Raw genomic sequence first — 19,756 nt, 5'->3', positions numbered from 1 at the left:
GAAACGGCTGGAAACGATCCGACTTGTCCGCAGCTTTTTGTCACCACCTACTGCTGCCGCCTGCTAAAGTCTACTTTATGAGCTGGTCTCGAACGACTCCAACGACTAACTTGCTCTTTGTCTTCTCATTATTAATATAACTGGGTGCACAGGAGAACTGTATGGAAAGATGCTTTAGGATATAAAATCACTTTCTGACTTCACCTCCTTACCTGTGTGATGTTTATTCTTCTACAGTGAGAGCAGCAGGGTGAATAAAATGCAGAATGGGAAACTGGTTTAGCCGGCCTGAGGCTCCAGAAACATCACAGCATGGTAAGATGATGGCTCACAGGCTGTAGACACACCAGCTTCTGATGAAACATACACACTTCAATGTTACACAATACAGCTGTCATACAGCGGCCATGTTATGGCTCACACTTAAGATGACTTTCTGGAGCTTCAGCAGTGAGGATACAAAATGGTCTGAAAGAAAAAGAAACACTTAGAGATTATTTGGGCCTTTTAGTCTTTTATTGACAGAATACAGTTGGTAATATTTTCTTTCTCAGGATGACAAAAGCATGACCGCCTTACTCTGCCTCTTAATGTCTTACCTTGATATTCTTCTCCTAACCCTATTCAATCTCACTCCTCATGCCTAAATCCAACCAACCCAAACTATGATGGCAACAAGTACGAGCCAATCACAGGTAGAGTAGGTTGGGTCATGACTTTGCCATCCTAAGAGAAAGATGACACACAGTTGACAGGGAGACAGGAAATGTTGGCAGACAGAGAGAGGGAAGATACATGATACCCATCTTAGATTGTTTGTCCTCCCTCAAACCTAAAAGCAACTTGTAAACATCTGAGTAGAGATTAGAAGCAGAAAACTGTCAGTCAGCCTCCCTCACCACCTTATACTTCAGCTGACAGCTCTGCTTCTCGTTGGAACCCTTTCTAAATATTAACAAACATTTCGGCCAATGTGGACTTGTGTCCCGCAAGCGGTTTCAGGAAAGTGGCTGCGTGTTTCCGACAATGCACAAAACATCAACCCCGGTACAAGCCTACAGCTGTCCACGGACAGGGAGTGCGGAAAGTGTGTCAGAGCCTCCCGGAGTGAACTGAGACTCCGTTTCCTGCTTCTCGGTCAACGGTTAATGATCGGTTAACATTTCATTTCATTGTTCTATCTTTATGGAAGGCTGGCTGCCAAAAATCGCTACTTACTACTCATCAATTAGAGTTCTGTTTATCAGTAAGAAGAAGTGCTGTGGTGTCTGGGGTGTGTGCCAATGTTTGTGCGTGTCGGGCGAGTGTTAATTTCGGACCCTGCACACATGGTAGAATGTTTTTATGGAGAAAGTAGATCTATTAACAGAAATAAATTATTGTCATGGGAAAAATCAACCCGGTCTCACGCCAGGTCGTGTAATAGTCACGTTATTTTGATTTATAATTTCGTGTACAGGTTACGATTTTGACGTTTTTTTCGTGTATATGCAACGACTTTTGAACGTGTACAGGTCACGCTTTTCGAACCTGCTCTGGGGGACGTGACTACGGGGAAATGAGGCGCCACACGCCGGCCAAATAAAAAGAACGGGGAAAGGAACCGTCACACGCGGGACACGCCGACAGAGGAACTGCAACACGCGGGGCGCGATCCCCGGTCTCCGGCGTGAAAGTCAACCTCCCTACGCGGACTTTTGCCTTATCAACTACTCGCTACTCGCTTTCGTTCTGGAATCACGAAATATGCTTCCCATTAAAATGCATTGCTTTCAATTTCGTAATCGCCACACGAAAAAAACGGCATTTACGTAACCTGTCCACGACTTAATAGATTACAATAACGTGACTATATAACGACCTGGCATGAGACTGGGCTGGAAAAATACGTCTTAAGCCCTATTCGCACGGGATAAGTATTATCTAGGGACCTCGTGTGAATTATAAATTACCCCCCCACGTCTGAGTGTCATCTGGCGCATTCGAACGGGATAAGCGAAGCCTGTGATTTTACTCGAATTTACTGACATTAAGCAACAGTAGAAACATGGGTGTGGGTAGCTCTGCTACGTGTGTTTGTGTGTGGTCACACACACACACACAATCTCAACCGGGTAGTCAGTCATCGTCCGAACTGCGACCTCTCCTTTTTCTTTCTCTAACTTTTTTCTCCGGGTGGTGTCAAGCAGGGTCCGGTTAGATGGATAAAACTAAACATTTCACCAGGTTAAAATCTATTAGCTCAAGCTTTACGCTTGATTTATCTGTAACATTAACCTCTAATTATGAAGTGAGCCCCCTCGCTTGATTGTGCATTATTTTTGATAAGCTATTGCTTGGAGATGTCTTGTCGTTATCTCTAGATGTATGATACAAACATAAAAAATATATTTACCGCATGCTGCTATACATGTCATCCATCGCCATCTAATCATTCTTTTTGTCTTCGCACTTGTGGTGGTTTTCATCTTTCTCTTTCTGCAAATTGTATATGATGTATAGCGACATGACCCAGCACCCAAAACACTGTCAAAACACTCCACGCACCCCCTCCATTCTTCGCCAAAGATGGATAAAAGGCGCAAAAGAAGGAAACAGGTACCTTGAAAAACAAAAAGCCCCCCACACCCCCGCCCCCCCCACCCCCCCCCCCCCCTAAAAAAGGGGGTTTTTGGGGGAAATTACAAATACAGCCATAATCCTGCGACAGATACATAAAAAAGGGATTAAGATCACAGACAACCTCCGCAATTATTACAAATGACTGGAGGTCACCAGGTAATACTTATCCCGTGCGAATAGGGCTTTACAGCTTCAGAATTTGGATGTCGATACATTTTCAATTATTCATCCAGCCCTAAGATTAACATTATCAATGGTAACTTCTGCAGTAACGCTACATTGATTAATTGTGTCTTATTGACTAACATTAGTGGATAACTGCAGTGGATGCTGTGACATCAGTTAACGTTACTTTACTTACCACAAAGATGTTGCCAGTGAGTGTCGGGCACGGTATAATCTTGTCTCGGATGGAGCCGTGAACTTTCCAGCATGTGTGAGTGTGAGTGTGGGGTGCTCACGTCGCGTACAGCGGGCGGGGGTGGAGAATTCTTATTGGTGTTTATTCGGGGTGGCATTACTGATTGGACTGAGAGATGCACACTATGTGGGTAAAAATATTTCCGTTCATTATGAAACTGGTGGGACAAATTAGACTATGGCGGGGCGCCACGGTCTGGTTGATGTATGGGAAACACTGCATTTTTTTTCTTTTGTAGTTATTATATAATAGATATTTTCTGGTCAATTTAAATGTTTAAGTCCTGTTTATCACATTTCTAGTACCAAGCTTTATTTGTTCTTGATCCTTCAGGTCTTTGCCAAATCAGCTCTAACAAATCAGAATCTCTGAACATTTTATAGCAGTTGATGAGTTGTGGTTCCCGATTATTTTGTCTATTCTCAACCAGCTGAAACTCAGAGGGGAGCAGGAAGACCAGCAGTCAACGCCCAGGAAGGAAGTGTCATCAACACACCTCAGTTTAGCGGTGTTAACGTTGGAGGGAATCTAACGTTCCAAGTAATAACAAGTGGTAATGTTTCCTCCGGATTTATTAAATCAAATAAAACCCATATTTATGTTTAAATGTGTACCGGATTAAAATGTAACATGTTTGTGTTTCAGCCTCGTCTCCTGACAGGACAGACGAGACAAAAGCTACTTCTCCCAAAAACAAAGGTATTGTGTTTGTTAACAGATTTTTCACAATCAAATGACAACAAAAAACATGATCTTACTTCTGCAATTAAAACATAACTAGACTGAATTATTATAAGGTTTTGTGGAGATTACATTGTTGAAGCTAAAATATTTTTTTCTTCTCTGTTGTTTGTCCATCTTATACTTCACATTATGTTTTCTTTGCTAACAAAAATCTTGTTAGCCTTCCAGCATCTGAGCATCTTGTTGGTGTAATGATCTAAAATGAATGACAGTTATTTAGGGTTACTTGCACTTATATAGACCAGATATCCGTCCAAGTAAATCTGGACATGGATATGAAAATACTAGGGGTGGAACGTTACAAAGAAGTCACGGTTCGGTTCATACTTCGGTTTAGACATCACGGTTCGGTACGAGTTTGGTACAATGGAGGGAAAAGCAAAACAAAAATGCAGAAGGCAATTTGTTTTATTGTTTATGTCTCAGGCTGTAGTGTCACACAGTCTATCCCCTGAGCTAGTTAAGGCAAGGCAAGGCAGCTTTATTTGTAAAGCACATTTCAGCAACAGGGCAATTCAAAGTGCTTTACATAAAACATTAAAGAGCAGTTAGAAAACAATTTAAAACAAATTTAAAACATTAATAAACAAATTAAAAAGAGAATAAAATTGATAGTGCAGTATAAGAATAAAAGGTACAGTGCAGTACAAGAAATTAAAGTTAATAAAATTGATTATTTAAAGAAAAGCAACATCAAAAAGATAGGTCTTTAGCTTAGATTTAAAAGAACTGAGAGTTGCAGCGGACCTACATTTTTCTGGGAGTTTGTTCCAAATATGTGGAGCATAAAAACTGAACGCTGCTTCCCCCTGTTTAGTTCTGACTCTGGGGACAACAAGTAGACCTGTCCCAGACGACCTGAGAGGTCTGGGTGGGTCATAGTGTAGTAGCAGATCAGAAATGTATTTTGGCCCTAACCGTTTAGTGATTTATAAACCAGTAAAAGTATTTTGAAATCAATTCTTTGAGGCACTGGAAGCCAGTGTAGAGACTTCAGTACTGGAGTGATGTGATCCACTTTCCTGGTTTTAGTGAGGACTCAAGCAGCAGCGTTCTGAATCAGCTGCAGCTGTCTGATTGATTTTTTAGGGAGACCTGTAAAGACACCGTTACAGTAGTCAAGTCTACTGAAGATAAAAGCATGGACAAGTTTTTCCAGATCCTACTGAGACATAAGTCCTTTAACCCTTGATATATTTTTAAGGTGATAATAGGCTGATTTTATAATTATGTTAATGTGGCTTTTAAAATTTAGGTCTGAGTCCATGACTACACCAAGATTTCTGGCTTTGTCTGTTGTTTTTAACATTGTCGTTTGAAGCTGAGCGCTGACTTTCAATTGATCCTCTTTTGCTCCAAAAACAACCACCTCCGTTTTTTCTTCATTTAATTTAAGAAAGTTCTGGCACATCCAATCATTAATTTGTTCAATGCATTTATTTAATTGTTGTATTGGGCTATAGTTCCCTGGCGATAAGGTTATGTAAATTTGTGTGTCATCTGCATAACTATGGTAACTTATTTTGTTGTTTTCCATAATCTGAGCCAGTGGAAGCATGTAGATGTTGAACAGAAGAGGCCCCAGAACTGAGCCTTGGGGAACTCCGCACGTCATATTTGTATGCTCAGATGTATAATTACCTATAGACACAAAGTAGTCCCTATTCTTTAAATAAGATTCAAACCACTTTAGTACTGAGCCAGAAAGACCAACCCAGTTTTCCAATCGGTCAAGCAATATGTCATGGTCTACTGTATCAAATGCAGCACGGAGATCAAGTAATACTAAGACTGAAATTTTGCCACTATCTGTGTTTAAGTGGATGTCATTAAAGACTTTAACAAGAGCCGTCTCAGTGCTGTGGTGTGGTCGAAAACCTGACTGGAAGGCATCAAAACTGTTACTATAGTTGCTCATTAGTGTCGTGTCTAGATTGTTCTTTTTTAGGAGTGGCTTGATGACTGCAGTTTTCAGGGCCTGTGGGAAGATACCTGTAGATATTTAGAAGTAGAGCTTGAGGGGAGGATCTCAGCTGAAGAGCCACATATTCAAAAGAAGCAAAATTTCCGTAAGATATTTGCGTACATTGGAATGAGTCATTAAACAAAATGGCAACTCCACCTCCTTTCTTATTCACTCTATTCTCACTCATAAAACTAAAGTTAGGGGGTGCTGACTCAATGAGAACAGCAGCACTGTTATTATGGTCCAACCAGGTTTCAGTTAAAAACATAAAATCAAGATTGTGCTTGATAATAAAATCATTGATTAAAAATGATTTTCCCGCCAAAGACCTAACATTTAGTAGGGCTAGTGTTAGTGCGTTTTCATTTTTTGGGACAGACTGTGGCTGACGAGGAATGGATGCTAAATTTGCAAAGTTTGCAGTTACGTGCTTATTTGCCATTCTTTTTCTATTACCTATCAAAACAGAAATTGTGGAAGAATCTAATACGCAGGGCCCAGGCTTGTCTTGGAAATAGTCATGAGTGCTACTAGGCATGCAGCCTGGACCCGGCCCATATCAGTTAATGCTTACTGCATTTTGCACACAAGCATCCTTATCAGTTTGGGGAGAAGGAGTTAGCTGCCGTCCTTGAGGGGCAGAGGTGCCTGGCGTTTTACGATGGGAGAAGGAAGGGGGGCATACTTGGTTCCAGCATTCACCAGCTGCTTCATCTGGTCAGTGAACTCCAACATGGGGGTGGGGGAAAGAGGGGATAGCGACATATCCTTAAAGAGGTCCTTAAAGCTCTCGTGGTTGTCACAGGGGCTTGAGGAGTGTTGGACGGGTGAGAAGGGGTTTTGAGATTTCTCATCTCTGGTCTTTGGTCTCCCATGGTCAAATCTTTGCTCAGGTGGGGGCTGTGGTGGCTCACTGCCGCACTTTGTTGTGTCTTCCTCTTGTTTAGGTTCATCTTGTCTCGTGTCCTTGGCCGAGGGAGCAGATGTGTGGCACAGAAAGTAAAGTAGGCTAGAGGTGAACAGCTTTACTCCTGGCTTGTTAAGGAATAGTCCATCTGCTTTAAAAAGATGTCTGCAGCCCCAGAAAATGTTAAAATTGTCAATGAACTGCAGAGAATGGTTTTTGGTACATGCAGTTGAAAGCCATCTGTTCAGTGCCAACAGTCTGCCGAATCTCTCAGCTCCTCCTCTGACTGGCGGTATAGGGCCACTGACAAACACCTTTGCGTTTAGGGAGCTGACTGCGTTCAGCAGATTCATAAAGTCACGATTCAGCACTTCAGACTCTTGCTTTACAACATCATTTGACCCTATATGCAGTATAATGTTCTTCACAGTTGGGTGTGCTGCTATGATATCCTGGATTCTTTGGGCCAAGTGAGACACCATGTCTTTGGGAAAGAGTATTTTGTTGTTTTTACTGCTTTTTATATCTTTCACAGCAGAGTCACCCACAATCAGAGTTTGGGGCCCAGTCGTTAGCTTTCCCTGTAGCTTTTTACTTTTAGAATTGCTCTCAGTCCTTACCCTGCTGTGTGACGATGAGACGTAATCCAGGTCATGTCCAGGGTCCTGCAGCAGAGGAGCAAATCTGTTCTTCACCTGCACACTCAGTTGTTGGGGAGGCATTTTGTTGCTGATATTCCCTTTTGCAGCTGTCCACGGCTGTGTCCTACTAAGTACAGGGGTTGAAGAGGCGCTCTGCCTGGATGGTAATGCAGGCCAGCCGGTCATATCACAAATCTCAGGGCGCTGTGTCCTGCCCGTTAGTCGTCCTCCCATTTCCCAGGAAAATTATTTACTCTTAGGCTTTGCACCAAGAGAGTTCCAGGGAGGACTGCCACTTGTTGATTTATTACCCGTTCCACAGCCCTCTTGTTTCTTTGTGGTCTTGCTGGTGCTAATTAGCCGTGTGTTAGCATGCTTTTGTCCATTGTTTTGGGTCACTGGTAAAGTGGTGTCATTTCCATATGATCCGTTCATTTCCACGTTTACTTCTAACCGGTAAATTTTGGTTTCCAGAACTGCAATCTTCTGAAGGAGTTTGTAGTAGTCCTCTATGGAGAAGGGTGGCATCTTGCTGCTAATTCGCTTTAGCTACAGTCACTTTAGGACAGGCTTGAGCTATTGTTAGGCCACGCTCACGCAGAAAAATGTTCAAATATGACAATAGCCTACTATGTCAAAAAAACATTTATAGTCCAGTGATTTATAAGTATCCAAGAGCCGCTGCTCATAGTTTCTCTCAGAGGAAAAGCAAGATTATCAGCAGAAATATGCAAGCAGAAGCAGGAGCAAGCAGTAGAGCGTCTGCACTGAGCAAGAGCGAGTGTAAAGTGGCTAACAGCCTGAAGTGTGTAAAGTAAGATGTAAACAGTAACCAATAAGTACCCCACATCATCTCCAGACTCCATCTGTAACTTGTAAACAAAATAAGACAATCAGCTATAAAACTGAAAATACAGCATCTCTTATTTACCTCTCTAGTTTCCACTCTGCCACGACCTCCTGTAGCTTCTCAGCTAGGTGAGTGCTTGTGTTCTGCTCATACAGGGGCCGCGTCTGTAGAAGGGATGCTTTCATTTCCCACTCAGAGTCAATAAAATGAGCAGTCACCGTGAGATAGCTTACCGTAGCAGAAGAAGTCCAACCATCAGTCGTTAGTGGAATGGAGAGTGCAGCTGACAACTCGTGCTCCATCAACATCCGTGTTTCGTTGTATATGGAAGAGACTACAGTTTGCCTCATATGTGGATGGGATGGCATGTTGTAACGAGGTTTGAGTACGTACAGTAAATACTTGAAGCCAGGTCCTCTACGAGTGAATACTGGCGCATTGAAGATGACATGTAAATTCCGATTGCTTCAGTGATTTTTTTTTGGCCCAAATTATATGTGTATCTAAAGGCTGGTTAAGCACTAAAGGGAGACAGTTTATTTTTTGTCTCGTTCCAGTGATTGGCACATCTGTGTGATGGCATCGGATATGCGTTTGTATGTCAGATGTATTTCCACTCACATACCCAACAACTGCTGAACAACGCCGACACAGTCCTTGTCTTATCCACCACTCTCTCGCCTGTACTACTGTAACTGACTGGGAAACCTTAAAGAGGCCGGCGGGTCTTGTGGGTTGCCACCACTCGCCATACTCGTCCTTAGTGCTGCTATCTCTGACTCACTCACTGGACCGTCGAGTCGACCTGACAAAAAACTGCATACATAGGCAGAGCTCGGCTACATAGGCGGGTGCCAATCAGAGCTTCAGAGCTAAGGTGGAGCTACAGATTAGGTATCCCTAAAGAGCCCGCGTATCTAACATTAGTTCCGCATTACATTAATTAATTTGAACACAACTTTTATTTATTTTTATACCGTGTATTCTCCGTGTGAATTCATGCACCGAACCATGACACCCATACCTTTTCGGTTTAATACAAATACATGTACCGTTCCACCCCTAGAAAATACCAAGGCACACTTGGACATACATAATGTATTTGCTATCGTGGAAGAGTACATGAAAACAATGTAACTATGATTTCATTCATCTTTCAGAAAACATTCAAAGGTGCTGAGATAACTTAAAATCGTTCCTTGAAAATACAACAAAGGATCTAACGCGAGGAACAAAGGAAGATAGATCATCGACTCCTTTAGACAAGATCTACACGGAGCTTTACATCAGAAAAGGAGGCAGTGGGGAGGTTAATAGTGAACATGAAGTGGTTAATTTGGAATGCAAAAGGAGTTTGAGCGAGGAGGAGAAAATCCAGGTCAATGACATTCTTCAACCTTTATCAAACGAAGAAAACCCTCCTCAGAGAGTTCTGACGAAGGGAATCGCTGGCATTGGAAAATCTGTCGCTGTGCAGAAGTTCACTCACGACTGGGCAACAGGAGAAGCCAACCAAACTACTGATTTCATATTTCCACTCACATTCAGAGACTTGAATTTAATAAAAGACCAGCGGTGGAGTCTTGTGACATTGATAGGTTACTATTTTGACGAAGTAAAGGATTTGAAAGAGTCAGACTACAGTGAATCAAGTGTTTTGTTCATCTTCGACGGCCTGGACGAAAGCCAATTACCTCTGGACTTCAACAACAATGAGATGTGCCGCGATGTTACAAAGACCACAACATTAGACGTCCTGCTGACCAACTTAATCTCAGGGAAACTGCTGCACAAAGCCTCAGTCTGGATCACAAGTAGACCAGCTGCAGCCGCTAAGATTCCTCCCGAGTTCTTCCATAGGGTGACCGAGGTACGAGGCTTTAATGATGAGCAGAAGGAGGAGTACTTTCAGAAGAAAGTTAGTGACAAGGAAATGGCTCAGAAGATCTACGATCATCTTCAGTCAAAGACGCAAAGAAGTCTGTACATCATGTGCCACATCCCAGTCTTCTGTTGGATTTCAGCCACGGCTCTCCAGAGTCTCCTAACAGAAACAGAAGAAGCTGAGTTGCCGAAGACTGTGACTGAAATGTACACACACTTCCTGATCATCCAGACAAAGCTGAAGGAATATCAGGAAGGTGTAACAGACAAAGATGTGATCATGAAATTGGGAAAGCTGGCATTTGAACAGCTTCAGAAGGGCAACATACTCTTCTATGAAAACGAGTTTAAAAGTTGTGGAATTGATCTGAAACAAGCTGCAGTTAATTCAGGAGTTTGTACACAGATCATAAGAAAAGAATCTGGTCTTCACAAACAAGAGATTTACTCCTTCATTCATTTAAGTGTTCAGGAGTTTCTGGCTGCTCTTTACGTATTAGAGACTTTCTTAGATAGTGGAGAAAATCTGCTTTCCAGCCAGACAAGTGTGAAAGAGCCATCAGAGAAAGAACGTCCCATCATTCTCCTCCACCAGAAAGCAGTGGATATGGCTTTGGACAGCGATAATGGACAATGGGACTTGTTCCTGCGCTTCCTGCTCGGTCTGTCGCAGGATAAAAATCAGGAGCTTCTTCAGAAACGAGTTGGATTCAAAGGAAGACATCCACAGAGCAACCAGGAGACAATCAAGTTCATTCACGAGAAGATCAAGATACTGTCCAACAGCGAGAAGAGCATCAACCTGTTCCACTGTTTAAATGAGTTGGGTGACCAGACTCTGGTAGAGCAAGTCCAAAAGTACCAGAGCTCAGGAAATTTTGGTAAACTCTTACCTGAACATTGGTCAGCTCTGGCCTTTCAGCTGCTCGTTTCCAATGAAAACCTGGATGTCTTTGACCTGAAGAAATACAAAGGATCAGAGGAAGTTCTGGAGAGGCTGCTGCCAGTGCTCAAAGCATCAAAGAAAGCTTCGTAAGTCTTCAACCTCGAGAAACCCAACAGCTCTGCAGCTCTCCGGTTGTGTTTCAGTGTAGAGTACAGAGGGAAGTGTTTGCAAAATGTTAACAGTCATTTTGTTTTTAACTTTAAGTTAAGTAACTGTAACCTCACCTACAGATGTTGTGAGAACATTTCATCAGTTCTCAGCTCAAAGTCTTCTGGTCTGGAGGAGTTAGACCTGAGTGGAAACGATCTGCTGGACTCTGGAGTGGAGCTGCTCTCTGACGGTCTAAAAAGTCCAAACTGCAAACTCCAGAGACTCCGGTAAGAACATCCAGATGCACAGTATGTTTGTGGTGATTCATAATACAAATAATGTGGACTTTGGGAAACTTAAACTGGGAGTAGTTTACTTTTATTTCATGTTACAGTGAACATAGATGAAATATTTCCTTAAGATATCTAATGTCATGTGGTGATAATCTACATTTACCATCTTTAATCATTCTCTGTTTTTCTTAGAGTCTGATGTTTCAGGAGGATATTAGTTTTAACTTTGTCCAGAGATAGCTCCTAGTTTAGCGTGAAGACTAGAAGCAGGGGGAAACTGTTAGCACAGCTCCATCAAAAGAGAAAAACTCACCTCCAACACCTCCAAGTCTGTCTGATGTACATGTAGCTAACGAGATTCAACATGTTGAAAGGTGGAATACTTCACTTTCAATTTGGCTGCTACTATTCTTTGTGCTAAGCTAAGCTAAACACATTCTGCCCCTAAACTAAACTGGACACACAGAGATGAAAATATACATAATATTATCTGACTCTGGGGACATTTAACATCTAAATTAGTGTCCAGCTGGCTAAAACTCTCCTGTTGACCATACTCCTGAAAATGTCCCAATTCTGATGTTCAACATGTGTGAGTCAGGTCTAATTATTAATATTTTCTAATTAGTTTTAACACCTCAAAGCTTCATGAAGCAACATAGAACTAAATGAAACTGTCCCCTACATGCAACATCATAGACTAAAGACCATTTCAGACCAAAGATTCACTATGAGTCAAAATCATAATAATATGTTAAAAACCTTTCTGAGTTCTTGGCAGAGACACTTTGTCAACTGGAGACACTGAAGTGAGTATTGTGGTTGTAATCACACTTTGAATTAAAGTCATAAAATGTCACACATTCTCATGTTCAAACTGTTTTCAGGTGTTTTGAGGCCATTTTTACACTAAAAGTCTATTTACATTATTATTAAATAAATGGTGTATAACACACTATAATCTAGTTGTGAGCACATATAAGGACATTTTAAGTGTTTATTAATGTAGCGTGTTTGTTGTTATTATAACTTCTATGAAACATGATTTATATGATTACAGCTGTTTTACTTTGTTATTAATGATCTGTTCATACAGCAGCCTCCCCTTGGTCTCCACAGGAGGAGTTATAGATGCTAACAAATACATTAAGAAACACTAAATCTGCTCACAGATACATGATAGTTATACAAAATGTTTTATATTTTATTATTTATTTTATATTCATTCTCTTCCACAAAAAGTTAGAACACAAAACAAACTCTGATCTAATAACTGTGTTTAAATGTCTCCTTCCAGCCTGAGATACTGCAGGTTAACAGCAGCCAGCTGCCAGTCTTTGACCTCTGCCCTCAGCGACTCCTCTGATCTCAGAGAACTCAACCTGAGCTCCAACTACCTGAAGGACGAGGGGGTGGAGCTGCTCTCTGATTGGCTGAGGAAACCCCAGTGTACCCCCCTCCTGAAGTCTCCCTTCAATCAGGTGAGGAAAAAGATTTGAGTATAAGTGGCATAGAGAGCATGAGTGACGATAGTGATGGCGATGAAAATGAGGAAAACGAACAGAGTTATGAAAGTGCCAGTGAGAGTCCTAGTTCAGATTTTAGCTCTACCGGGCAGACAGCCGGTCAGCGGGCCAGCAGCACCCCCGCTGCTGATAACGCTGACTCCGCTCCATGTGACAGTAACTCTGGCTCGTTCTCCACGACACCAGAGTTTCCTTCTCCAGAGGTTCAGCATGACCCTTCCTTTGAGGAAGTTAAAAAGAGAAAAAAAAGAAATCGTACTATAACATATAAAGAAAACAAACGTGTGGATGTTAAACCATCACCATAGGCTTAGTCTCTCCCCAACAACATCATGTCCTGTTTAAAAATATCCACCTGGAACGCCCGTGGCATCCAGTCTAAAGCTTTTAGATCTACGAAATTGAAATATCTTTTAGACACAGATTTTGATATTCTGTGTGCTCAAGAGCTCAGACTGAATACCCGTAATGACGTCACTGATGTGTGTAAAATGTGGAACAAAGGACTGAGTATAATATCTATTGGGGAAAGCAGAGCCGATGGTGTTGGTATATTTTTTAAAACCAATGATGTTGTTATAATTCGAAGAAGAGATTTAATCCCAGGTAGACTTCTTATGATTGACTGTTATTATAGGGGTGAAAAATACCGTGTTATTAATGTGTACACTGCTCCTGATAGAGTCAGAAAAATGCAATTATTTAAAAGACTTAGAGAGCTTTTAACAGTAGGCTATAAAGTTATTGTGTGTGGTGATTTTAATACAGTCACGGATAAAAATGATATAGTTAGTTTCAATGTTTTTAAACTACTAAGGGAAGGTAAGCTTTTAAAAGAAATATGTGATGAAACTAAATTAATAGACGTGTGTCGTGAAATTTATCCTGTCGGTGTTCAATACACACGATTTGATCACAAGACAAAAACTCGAATCGACCGAATTTATGTTTCTAATCATTTTAAAATCAAGCATTATGGTACAGTAATAAACGACTTCTCTGATCATTTAATTGTTACAACCGTCTTGTCTTCTGAATCCTCAGAAAAAAGAGGCTTCTGGAAGTTAAATTCTCAGTGCCTTAAGGATTCAGATTTATCAATAGAATTAAAACACGAAATTCATAAAATCGTACAATTAAAATGCTTAACTAAATCCTATGTTGAATTATGGGAATTATTAAAACGAAGATTAAAAGATTTCTTCAGATATAAATGTAGAGAAATAAATAAGATTAAAAATGTAAAGTATAAAATGTTGATGGAACAATACGTTAATTTAAAACAGATGAAGAAAAGATCAAATTCAGATGATGAAATCATGTCGGAACTAAAAACACAAATAGATAATTTTAATAACGAAATATTGTATAACATTTATAAGCAAACAAATACAGATAATACAGGAAATTTAATACATACTCTTAAAGCTGGACAACGGCAAACTCAAAGTAAATTTATTAAATCCATAAAGAAACAGGACGGTGATGTAGTGTTTGATGAAAAGCAGAAAAGGCAAGTAATCAGAGAATTATGTATAGAAGCATATAAACATATAGAAATAGATAGTGGTTGTGTAAATATTTTATTAGATAAGCTTCCCTCATACAGCTCATTGAGCTTTACGGAACTTGTGGGAAACATAAGAAAGGATGAAGTGACACAAGCCATCAAACAACTAAACGTTGGTAAAAGCCCCGGCCCTGATGGCCTGTCTACAGAGTTTTATCAGCTAAATATCGATGATGTAACAAACGTCCTCACAGAGATGTATAATGAAGGTGTGAACAGTGGCTGTATGGGGGAATCCTTTTATCAGGGGGTAATGTGTTTATTATATAAGAAAGGTGATGAAAACGACATAAATAGCTACAGACATCTAACTATAATGAATACTGATTATAAAATATTAGCTAAAGTAATTATGAATAGAGTAAATAATATATTAGATGAAATTATAGAAAAAGAACAAACGTGTGCCATTAAAGGCCGTTTGATGTGGGATAACCTTTGCATATTAAGAGAAATGATTAATAAACCTGATAAAAAAGACTTCTATATAATCGGGCTGGATCAAAAAAAGGCATTTGATTATATATCTAAAGACTATTTGTGGACTGTAATGAAGTCTTATGGCTTCCCAGAAAGTTTTATTCATTTGATTAGATGTCTGTATGTTAAATCTAGTGTGTGTATTAATGTAAATGGTATTTTAACAGAATCTTTTAATGTAGAGAGAGGGGTGAAACAGGGCTGTCCTCTTAGCGCTGCTTTATACGTCCTGGCCATCAGCCCTCTTATTAAAACCATAAACTCTGAGAGGCTTATATCTGGTACTCGGGTTGGCCTTGCGCCCAAAATCACTGCCATGGCCTATGCAGATGACGTCACTGTTGTTATTAAAAATCAGATGGAGATGGATGTGTTGACTAATCACCTAAACTTATATGAACTGGCTTCAGGAGCTAAATTAAATCAGGATAAGACAGAGGGAGTTTGGATCGGAGCTGAAAGTAAGAAACGTGATATCAACATAAAAGTAAAGGATGAAATTAAAATCTTGGGCCTGACAATTTGTAATCAAGACTGTAGTGAAAAAAACTGGGAAAATAAACTCTGTGAAGTTAAAGAAGAAGTTAAAAAATGGGAAAATAAAAATACCAATTATAAATCAAGAGTCAACATTGTTAAAACCTTAATCTTATCCAAACTCCTGTTTTTAGCCAATATCTTTCCTCCATCTCATAAAATTATAATGAAATTAAATAAACAGTGTGTAAATTTGGTCTGGGGTACAACCAGGGAAGTAACAAAAAGAGAAATCATGTATAAAAGTAAAGAATATGGGGGGTTAGGGGCAGTAGATATGAGAATTAAATTGTACATAGCCTTTATTAAAAACATGTCAGCAGCCATCTCCAGGAATGCTCTCTGGACCGGAGATCGCTCCAAGTGGAGGAAACGGAGAGGGAGAGCCAGACAAGGTCCAGAGTATAATCTTATCTACGGAGATTTTATGTATGAATATGTAAATCTTAATATTGACTGGAATGGCCTCCCAAGTAAAATGATTTTAAAAAAAATTAATGATTATAAATATGGTGGATACATTAATTATAAAAATTTAACACATAACGAAGGAACTCTTTTCCTGAAATTTTTAAAAAATAAGAACCTCTCGGAGAGCATTCGCGATATGAGATGGCTGATGTCTGTGAATAGACTTGCGGTTAGAGCCGTAGTTTCATGGAGCTGTTATGTAAAAACAAAAAAGTGTCCCATGATTAATTGTGACGAAGACGAGACCCAACAGCATCTTTTGATGGATTGCTATAGGGCAAAAGAAGTCTGGGACAAATTAAAAGTGTATGGTGTTAATTTTGTAATTTCATATAAATCTGTCATGTATTGTATTGTTGTTGAGACTCTATCAGAAAAACAAAAAGAACTTTTACAAATAATCATATGTATTGTATGCATCAAGCTATGGAAAACAAGATGCTGTATGGTTATTCAACAAACAGTCATAAATAGTGACGATGTGTGCAAACAAGTGCTAGCTGAACTCAGGAGAAGAAAAACTCTGGACAAAAAACAGCTCCTTCCTTGGGACACTTTTAACCTGTGAACTACAGCACTTTATAAAAAGACTCTATATGCACTTTATAAAAAGACTCTATATGCACTTTATAAAATCGCTCTATGCACTTTATAAAAAAAAACAACTCCATGCACTTTATAAATATCTCTATGCACTTTATAAATATCTCTATGCACTTTATGAGAGGCTCTATGCACTTTATATTTTAGCTTTGTTTGCACAATTTGTTTTATTAGTTATATTCTTGTAATTTTTGTATGGTATATATTGTCAGGTAGCCTACTGTATGTTTAAATGTATAAATTGTAATTTTGTAAAAACTTAATAAAGCACTAAAAAAAAAAAAAAAAGAAACCCCAGTGTAGACTGGAGATAATGAGGTGAGACTTCTCAGACAGTTTTCTGTAATTCTTCCCTGGACACCTGTTCTGAGATTAATATAATTTATCTAGCTTTTAATTTCAGACCATTTCAGTGTTAGTCAGAATTTGCCCCATTGATCACCTATCTATTTCTATTTTGGAGTATCTGTTGTTCCTGATCAGGCCGTGTGATGCTTTATATTCCCCACAGTGACTGTGTTTACACTCTTTCATTCACTGTGTGATGCAGAGCGACAGTGAGCTACACACACAGATTCATAGAGCTGGAGTTACATCCAGTAACTTCTAACATTATTGTCTCGTTACTCAACAGGAGACGACTGTAATTACTGCAGTGTTTCCCATACATAGCTTCTACTTTGGCGCACCGCCCAGGTAGATAAAATCTGAATTAAATTGTTTTTCCCAACAACGGTGTATTTTTCAATGCACCCAGACCAGCTGCCTCCAGCCCCTCCCCCTCGTTAAGTCTTGTGCCTTGTGCATGACTCATGATGTTGTCAATGTGAATGTTGCACTTCAGGCTCAGAAACTATTGTTACATTAGTAGTAACGTGCTGCTGGTGGTCTTGCCGTGGGTTAACTGTAGGCTACTAAAAAAAACATAGAAACACCGCGACCACACCGCTGTGAAAGCTCCCCGAACTTCATTTATCAGAGTCTGGTTGTTACCCCTCTCCACGGCAGTCTCCTCCGCTCCATATCTATATAACAGAGCAGACTAGAGCTAATTGTTGCTAAGCGAGCCGTCAGTTCTCTGTGCCTGTATCCCTTAACTGCATTTATGGACTCGAGCCCGAATAAAACCAGAGATTTCATTAAATTGGCTGGACAATTTTTCAACTACAAATCAGAGTTGTTTGAATGACAGAAATCTGCTCAGATGAGATCTTAATGAGTGCAACAAGACATGTATAGTAAAGAACAGCATGTTTAGGATCCCCAAATCACAGATTAATACACTTAAAAAAATTAACAATGATCTAACAAACAAAACGAACAAAATTAACTTTAGATAGCATAGTCTTATATGATTTAACAGGAGTTAGGAGGAAACAGTGTTGAGATTTATAATAACGTAACTATGGATCATAGTAGGCTTATAGTCTATTAGGGTATTTTATCTGCTGAATCATTAACATTTGGGAAAAAAAACTGATTTAATTGACAAAGCACATCATGGCTCCATTTTTCTGTCATTTGTTTTAACTTCAACAAGTAATTTGTTGTATTTTTGCAGAATTCGGAAAGAAGTATGAAAGCAGAACTGAGTATATTTTAATATGTTTATTTATACCAAGTTATATCATCATCGTGATATTCAACGTTAGGGCATATCGCATATTTTCGTCATATCGTGCAGCCTTAATAACTACCCTGAAATTGTGTCAGATGCAGCAAAGTGTCACAATATTTTCATCTGTATCATCTTTTACTCTAATTTGTTTAATATGTTAATAGTTATTTATTTTTAAATTATTTGATAAAGTTATGTAGCTATTGTTTTCACCTTTGTTTGACTAGTTTATTACTTAACCCAGCTATCACGTGCCGCACTGTCACATCCTGCGAGCGCACGGTAGGTACGACGCAGAAAACTGGATCTAGCTGGTTACAGCAGTCAAGACGTGGAGTAATAAAATCATCTGATGGTCTCCATATCTCCAAAACAGAGAAAAAGGTTTTATTTTAGCCTTTGACCTGATGAGGAAAAAGCTGCTGCTGATGACAGAATTAATTTGTCTGTTGAATTGTAACAGTGAGTCAGAACTTACACCCAGATTTGTTTACTGTGTGACACATAACCATGTGACAAAAATTCATCCAATCAGCGAATGATTGTATAAAAATGTGTTTTACCTGATTAAACTGTTTTTATATTTTTGTGAAATAACTGAACACAGAAAGTTAACTTACGTTTTTCTTTTTTTTTAAATGTTTTTATGGCATATGATATACTGCTCACAGACAGTTAGGAGATATTGCTGCTTCTGGCCAAGGTTGCACTTGTTAATTTGAGATGCACGATTTGCAGATAGAGTGACAAATGCTTAGTAATGTCTTAGTGTTTCAAGGTTTTTGTTGTTATTATAACTTCTATGAAACCTGTTAGGAGGAAGAATTATAGATGTTAACAAATACATTAAGAAACACTAAATCTGCTCACAGATACATTATAGTTCTACAACATTATATTATTATATTTTATATTTAGTCTCTTCACAAAAAGAACACAAAACAAGCTCTGATCTGAAAACTGTGTTTAAATGTCACCTTCTAGCCTGAGATGCTGCATATTAACAGCAGCCAGCTGCCGGTTTTTGGCCTTTGCCCTCAGCGACTCCTCTGATCTCAGAGAACTCAACCTGAGCTACAACAACCTGAAGGACGTGGGGGTGGAGCTGCTCTCTGATTGGCTGAGAAAATCCCAGTGTAGACTGGAGATACTGAGGTGAGACTTCTCAGACAGTTTTCTGTTAATTATTTCTTCCCTGGACACCTGTTCTGAGAATAATAAAGTTTATCTAGTTTTTAATTTCAGATCATTTTAGTGTTAGTCAGACTCAGACTGCAAACATGTTTCAATCTGTCGCTTCATCGTAGCACAGTACAGTTAAGTAAAACATTTACTGTTCGATTACTGTTTCTCTCTGAGAGTCAGATGTTCAGACTGATAGCACTGTCATGTCTGTACACTAAATATAAAGCTATAGTCACTTAGCTTAGCATAAAGATTGGACAACTGCTAGTTGGCTCTGTCCAAAGGGAACAGAATCCACTATCAACTGGTTTGTTTAATCTGTACTCAAACGGAAGTTAAATATCTACAATTCATCGTTTTATAGGCGGTTACGTGCCAGACGAGCCCACTAAAGCTGTATTT

The 19,756-nt window shown here is 39.5% G+C and overlaps 1 protein-coding gene across 1 annotated transcript; it reads left to right on the top strand.

Moving 5' to 3' along the window:
* The first annotated feature begins 218 nt into the window (after positions 1-218).
* Positions 219-19,310, top strand: LOC120563510 (protein NLRC3-like). Its single transcript, XM_039807714.1, is given in 7 exon segments — positions 219-315; positions 3,474-3,596; positions 3,689-3,742; positions 9,312-11,067; positions 11,212-11,358; positions 12,662-12,845; positions 19,154-19,310. Coding segments are annotated over 7 exon segments (2,382 nt in total). The 5' UTR covers positions 219-266; the 3' UTR covers positions 19,223-19,310.
* The last annotated feature ends 446 nt before the right edge of the window (positions 19,311-19,756 follow it).

This window comes from Perca fluviatilis, chromosome 1, assembly GCF_010015445.1.
Source record: "Perca fluviatilis chromosome 1, GENO_Pfluv_1.0, whole genome shotgun sequence".
Classification (NCBI taxonomy): domain Eukaryota; kingdom Metazoa; phylum Chordata; class Actinopteri; order Perciformes; family Percidae; genus Perca; species Perca fluviatilis.
The sequence above is the reverse complement of the archived record's forward strand: the minus strand, read 5'-3'. Positions and strand labels throughout refer to the sequence as shown.